This window comes from Sceloporus occidentalis, unplaced genomic scaffold, assembly GCF_023333645.1.
Source record: "Sceloporus occidentalis isolate IW3139 unplaced genomic scaffold, rSceOcc1.0.p SCAF_3, whole genome shotgun sequence".
In the NCBI taxonomy this organism is placed as follows: Eukaryota; Metazoa; Chordata; class Lepidosauria; order Squamata; family Phrynosomatidae; genus Sceloporus; species Sceloporus occidentalis.
Window position 1 is genome coordinate 120,699,825 of NW_028316983.1, and position 7,344 is coordinate 120,707,168.

The 7,344-nt window shown below is 45.8% G+C and overlaps 1 protein-coding gene across 1 annotated transcript in view; it reads right to left on the reverse strand.

Moving 5' to 3' along the window:
* The window catches only part of RABGAP1L (RAB GTPase activating protein 1 like), a 172,955-nt gene extending 171,162 nt beyond the window's left edge, over positions 1 to 1,793 (reverse strand). The window contains exon 1 of the mRNA XM_089515979.1: positions 1,710 to 1,793. Coding sequence (XP_089372105.1) covers positions 1,710 to 1,732 — 23 coding nt within the window. The 5' untranslated portion in view covers positions 1,733 to 1,793. The remainder of the gene's footprint in view (positions 1 to 1,709) is intronic.
* Between the last annotated feature and the right edge of the window lie 5,551 nt (positions 1,794 to 7,344).

Below are 7,344 nucleotides of genomic sequence, written 5' to 3' on the forward strand. Positions count from 1 at the left end.
GAATTGCAGCACTGAAGCATTGTGGGATCCTTTAGAAATCATTGCTGAAGTATAACCACACTGTTTCTGCAGAATAAAAAACACGTCAGCTTCAAAAAGCATAAAATATCCTCTCTCAGTTGGTTTTGTGACAGGAAGCAAACCTGGTCAAGTTGGTTAGAAATGCAACTTTAAAAAAAAAAAAGGGTATCACATCACTTTGCAGAAATAATGTAGAGCAGCGGTTTCCAAACTTTGGCCTGTTACAGACTGCCACAATAAAGCTGCTTTGGGTCAGGAAGAAACTTTTCTGGAACATGGCCACATAGCCCGAAAAACCCACAAAGAACTACTTTTTTAATGCTGTCTTTAATGCTGTGAAGCCTCTCTGAGCCCCAGTCCAGGGAAAAGAGCGGGATACAAACAAACAAATACACAAGTCTAACCTATAAGTGTTTCGTTCTCTTTGGCTGCGTAACTCGCTTGGATACCGCTTGAACTGCTCCATGCTATGGAATTCTGGGAATTGGAGTGCGTTGCGGCCTCAGAGGCGCTGCTCCACTCTGGGGCCACAACAAACTCCAATTCCCAGAAGTGAAGTTGGAGTTATATTGGAGCAAGGCTACAATATCAGTTGTGGATACCCCAAAAGCAGAAGATTATTCTCTGTCATCTCTGGTCCAAAGGTCCACAGGCAGAAAAGGTGGAAGGCAAGGTCCAAGACACACTGCAGAAGTAACCCAGTTTGAGATAACCTTAACTGCCCTTTAGTTTACTGTGGCCCCAGAGCTCTCTGACAGATGTCTCACTAAGGCCTGTTACAGACTGCCAAAATAAAGCTGCTTGGGGTCTCTTTGGAGGTATGCTGTTTAAATGATGCATGCATCCTAAGAATCCGGAAGCTGCACCAAAGCTGCACTTCAGTGCTTAGGAATGGAGTGTGGCTTTGGCGCGACCTCCGGACTCTTAGGACCCATGCATCATTTAAAGAGCATACCTCCAAAGAGACCCCAAGCAGCTTTATTTTGGCAGTCTGTAACAGGCCTAAATGTCTCACAAAACTACAGTTCCCAGAATTCCCTAGCATTGAGCCAGGGCAGTTAAAGTGGTCTCAAACTGGATTATTTCTGCAGTGTGTTTTGGACCCAAGTGTCAAAACAGATGGCACTGGATCAGTGGTCCATGTGGCAGCCTTGAACTTTGAAAGTGTTGGACTTTGGTTGCTATAGTCATCAAGTTGCAAAAAAACAAAAGTAATTAAGACCTTTAAAAGCTTTTGCAGTTATTTCTGCCACGTATAAAGCAATTATAGTTTATTAAAAAGCTTAAAAGACTGAACTAGGTTTGTCTCAGCTCTGGGGGCCACAACACTTCCAGTTCCCAGAGTCCCACCGCCTGGAGCAGCTAAAGCGGTATCAAACCGGGTTAACCCTCCAGTGTGGACGCATCCTTTGCCCGTTTTCAGACCGCCACGCATCTAAACCAGTCAGGCTTTGAGTTTGGAGGGCAAACTTAGCACCTAAAGTCCTAAGCCTTTTAGTACAACAACAAACTCTGCCCTTTAAGGGAATTCTTGGACTTCATCTCCCAGAATCCCTGGCTGTTGGCCAACGCGGCTGAGGCTTCTGGGAGTTGGAGTCCAAACTCTCTTAAAGGGCGCTGAGTGGGACAGAGGCGGTGAGTGTGTCTATCGCCTGCTTCCCCTCAGCTCGGCTCCCTAAGCTTCTTACCTGGCGACGGCGGAGAGAGACATGGGCCGCTCCTTGCTGCTGCTGCTGCCGAGGAGGCAGGCGATGATGATGATGATGATGACGGCGAAGCTCAGCCGAGGAAGGAGGGAAGCCCTGCCGCCACAACGACAGCCGCGCATGCGCACAGGAGGGGGTGCGGCGGACATTTTAGGGCCGAGCCTGAGGAGGAGGAGGAGGAGAGGCGTCCAGAGAGAGAACGAAGAAGAAGAAGAGCCAAGGCCCGGAGTGGAGGTCCCTGGCCCAGGAACCACGCTGCGATCGCCCTCACTGCCCTGGCTGAGTGCTGAGGCATCCTGGGAAGTGTAGGATTGAGAGACATAGCCGTGTTAGTCTCAGTCTGCAGAGAGAGATCTTGCAGCCCCTTGGAGACTCATGGAAAGAAAGACCTTGAGGGCATGAATCTTTCCTAGGCTTCAGTCTACTTCCCCAGATGCACTTGGATAGAAGAAGGAGGAGGAGGAAAGTAGAGAGATCTTGCAGAACCTTGGAGACTGACTGAAAGGAAGAAGGTGGCAGCATGAGCTTTCCTAAAGTCTACTTCCTCAGATGCATTTGGATATAATAATAATAATAATAAATGTAGAGAGATATTGTAGGACCTTGGAGATTCTCTGAAAGGAAGAAGTTGGCAACAGGAGCTTTCCTAAGCTTTAGTCTACTCCCTCAGATGCAGTTGGATATGATGATGATGATGATGATGATGATGATGATGATGATGATGATGATGATGATGATGATGATGATTGTAGAGAGCTCTTATAGCACCTTTGAGACTCACTGAAAGAAGGAAGTTGGCAGCAGGAACTTCCCTAGGCTTCAGTCTACTTCCTCAGATGCTTTCGGTGGAGGATATGTCTGTGACCACTTGGTCTCAGTTTCCTCCCTCTGCGCCTGCAATAAGATAGTTTCATCCAGAAAAATGGAAATGTTTTGCAGCTGTATGTGGAGAGATCTTGTAACACCTTTGAGACTCACTGAAAGAAAGCAGTTGGCAGCAATGTTTGTTGTTGTGGGCCTTCAAGTTGTTTCCCACTTAAGGCCACCATCTCACGGGGTTTTCTTGGCAGGATTTCTTCAGAGGGGGGTTGCCATTGCCTTCCCCTGAGGCTGAGAGGTCTTGGTCAAGATGGGAATCAAACCCTGATCTCCAGAGTCATAGTCCAATGTTCAAACCGCTACATCATACTGACTCTCTGCAATGTATCCATGTGCATTTAATTTCTATACCGTTTTCAGTATGTAGTGAGATACTGTGGCACCTTTGAGACTCACTGAAATAAAGAAGTTGGCAGCATGAGCTTTCTTAGACTTCAGTCTACTTCCTCAGATGCATATAGTGTAGGAAATAGACTTTAGGAAAGCTCATGCTGCCAACTTCTTTCAGTGAGTCTCAAAGGTGCTACAAGATCTCTCCACATACTGGGAACTGTAGTTTGTTGTGGCACCAGAGCTCTCTAACAGAGAAGGCTAAATGTCTCACAAAACGTTGGCCTGTTACAGACTGCCAAAATAAAGCTGCTTTGGGTCTCTTTGGAGGTATGCTGTTTAAATGATGCATGAGTCCTAAGAGCCCGGAGGTCGCGCCAAAGCCACACTCCATTCCTTAGCACTGGAGTGCAGCTTTGGTGCAGCTTCCGGATTCTTAGGCTGCATGCATCATTTAAACAGCATACCTCCAAAGAGACCCAAAGCAGCTTTATTTTGGCAGTCTGTACTTTCCAGTTCCCTAGCATTCAGTCAGGGCAGTTAAAGTGATTTCAAACTGGATTGTTTCTGTAGTGTATTTTGGACCCCAGTGAAGGCAAACAGTTGTGTGAAATTACTATTATTGTTGCTATTATTGTGAAGTTGGAGGCTTTCATGGGCGGCATCCATAGTTTTTTGTGGATTTTTGGGGCTATGTGTCCATCTTCTAGAAGAGTTTATTCCTGATGTTTCGTTCTCTGAAGATGCCAGCCACAGATGCTGGCGAAATGTCAGGAATAAACTCTTCTAGAACATGGCCGCACAGCCGAACCCCGCCCCCCACAAAAAACTGTGTTATTGTTGTTGTTATTATATGCACACACACCTCGCAGTATACACACACAATATTCCAGGTGGGGCCTGTTCTCATTAAATGAGCTTGAGAGGCTGGTGGGACAGAGAGGAGGGCCTCTCTGGATGATCTCAACCCTCTAGTACAGGGAGATATGGGCCTGTTACAGACTGCCAAAATAAAGCTGCTTCAGGTCTCTTTGGAGGTATGCTATTTAAATGATGCATGGGTCCTAAGAGTCCGGAGGTTGCGCCAAAGCCACACTCCATTCCTAAGCACTGGAGGGCAGCTTTGGTGCAGCTTCCGGATTCTTAGGATGCATGCATCATTTAAAAGGCATACCTCCAAAGAGACCCGAAGCAGCTTTATTTTGGCAGTCTGTAACAGGCCATGGTCCTTAAAATAATCTGGACCCAAGCCGTATAGGGTTTTATGGGTCAAAGCCAGCACTTCAAATTGCGCCTGGAAACAGTCCAGCAACCAATGGAGCTGTTGCAATAAAGGAATTATGTGCTCCCTGTAGCCAGCTCCAGTTAACAATTTGGTTGCAGCTCTATGGGCCAACAGAAGTTTCTGAGCATCTATGAGAGCCACACACACACACCCTTGGCAAATTCCATGCACAAAATCTGTATATTTTTATGTGTTGAGTATTGGCATGCCATCATTAACAAAGTTCCCTTTTACAAAGCCTTTTTACACTAGTATTTGAAAAGGAATGGACATTACTGGAAATAGAATTAGATGAACAGGTTAAATGGGCCCATAATACTGAGATGGAAAATATGGAAGACAGGCCTGAAAGAGGTAACATATGAGAGAGAGAAAATTACAAGATGTATTGATGACAGTTGATATCAGAGAGATTGCCTGAGATGTATAAAGGACTTAAAGGTGGGAAATGTGGTGTATGTGAAAGAATTTTTTTTATCACATGTGGTAGTCTTGTGATAAAGCAAAAAGCTATTGGATACAAATAGAAAAGTTAATGCACTGTATTTTTAAATGCAGAACTGAATTAAACCCCATGATGGGATCACCATGAGTCCAAAATGATTTGAAGGTACACAGCAACAACAGTGGTTGCGGAAATTGAGTCTTGACGTAATATAAAAATAACACCATTACTGAGAGATCATACATGCTGAGTGTTAATATTATCAGGGTTAGGAAGTAGGAAGTTAAATATAGTTTATGTTGTCTGTATTAAGTGGGTATTATGTTAACTATTATAGTTTTGTATACAAGGAGTTGGTTGGAGGTAGTGTAGATCAGTTGTTTTAGGGTTAGTTTGTAGTTTAGTGTAGAATTATGTGGGTAAGGAGTGTTTCTTAGTTATGTATGTTTTATGTTTAAAATTTTAATTAAAATATTAAAAATTTTTTTTACTTATTCAAGACTTACTTGATCTGGTTGTTTATTTCAGATGTACGTATTGTTGGTTTTGACTAAAACATTTGCTGAAACGTTGAACCAGCCAGTTTGTTAATGTTACGATTAAATCCATTGTATCGTTGGTGGCACCTTGTATTGGTTGTCATTCCACTTCACACGGAGTGCAATGGGTTGATGTGGTGCAGCTGACCACTCTTGTGCACATGCTATCAGTTTATAGGTGGGCAACCAAAAAAAAACCTATGAGCAGCAATGCCACCAGCTGCATACCAGCCACTTTTCCCGTCTCTGAACTGGCATGCAGTCGGCATACCAGTGCAATAGCTTGCACTTTCCAGCTTGAAGCGGAGCTCCACATGCTTTGGACTTCAGCTTCCAGAATTCTTGATGGTTGACCCAGTTGGCTGGAGCTTCTGGGGATTGGAGTCCAGAATACTTGAAGGACCAGAGTTTGGGAATTGCTGGTCTAGGGAATGCTTGTTTGATAACCAGTTTCCCAATCAGAATACACCTAGTACAGTAGTCCCTTGCTATCCTCAAGGGATCTGTTCCAGACACCCCCTCAGATAGCCAAAAACAGAGGTCCCATTTTTTTTCAGTGGGCATGCACGTACCCATTTAAAAAGCCAGGGCTTGACATCCGTGGAAGCTCAAATCTGCAGATGGCAAACCTGCAGTAGTTGTGGGCGTGCTGTACTGTAAAAAACTGGGGGAGAGAGAAGGCTGACCCAGTACCATCAGGGGCCAGCCTGAAGACAGAGGCTCCTCCCTCCCTAACTGTCATCTTTCGGCCTCTGGGGGAGAGAGAAGGCTGGCCCAGCACCATCAGGGGCTAGCCTGAAGAAGAAGAGCCCTCCCTCCGGTCCATCTGCCTTGGTCCAGGCCTCAGAGGGAGAGAAGAATGCTGGACCTGATTCCCTCCCCCCTCACCATTCCCTTTATTTTATTGTATACTGTATGGTGTTTGTTTTTAATGCATTGTATGTGTAATTGTAACTTGTGTAAACCGCCCTGATCTGAGGAAGGTGCGGTATATAAATAAAAACTTTATTATTTATTATTATTATTATTAAAAGAGTCTGCATGACTGTTTTAATGTAAAGTGTTGAGTAAAGCAATTGTGCTAGCAGCATTCCAAATTATGTTGCCATTACTCATTCCAAAATAACATTAATGTCAGAGTAGTCATTACAATACAAATATTTTCCTGCTGCTACACTTCCATATTAGTCTTCTCCCATACACCCATTTACCTTTTCTTTCTGTTCCTTTTCTATATTTGGTCTGTTCCTTTATCCCTTATAAATAAAAAAATAATAATAATAAATTTTTTATTTTTATACCGCCCTTCCATAGATCAGGGCGGTTCACAGCAAATATCAATAAAACAATTAAGAATACATAAAAACACCCCTCTCTCACTGACCCCTCCCCCCTGGTAAAAAGCCACCACAGCGGCAAGATAGGCCTCCGCAGTTCTGGGGAGCTTCTTCCCAGGTGACATGGGGGGGGGGGGCAGCGGCAGAAGTAGTCCTCCACCAGCTCTCAGGCAGTCCCCGATGTTGCTGGGTCTGCCTGATGGCTCCCTTTGAGGCCGAGATGACAGTTGAAGAGGGAGGGGCCTCTTCCTTCAGGCAGACTTTGATGTTGCTGGGTCTGCCTGATGGCTCCCTCTGAGGCCGAGATGACAGTTGAAGAGGGAGGGGCCTCTTCCTTCAGGCAGTCCCTGATGTTGCTGGGTCTGCCTGATGGCTCCCTCTGAGGCCGAGATGACAGTTGAAGAGGGAGGGGCCTCTTCCTTCAGGCAGTCCCTGATGTTGCTGGGTCTGCCTGATGGCTCCCTCTGAGGCCGAGATGACAGTTGAAGAGGGAGGGGCCTCTTCCTTCAGGCAGTCCAAGATGTTGCTGGGTCTGCCTGATGGCTCCCTCTGAGGCCGAGATGACAGTTGAAGAGGGAGGGGCCTCTTCCTTCAGGCAGTCCAAGATGTTGCTGGGTCTGCCTGATGGCTCCCTCTGAGGCCGAGACGACAGTTGAAGAGGGAGGGGCCTCTTCCTTCAGGCAGTCCAAGATGTTGCTGGGTCTGCCTGATGGCTCCCTCTGAGGCCGAGATGACAGTTGAGGAGGGAGGGGCCTCTTCAGGCAGTCCCTGATGTTGCTGGGTCTGCCTGATGGCTCCCTCT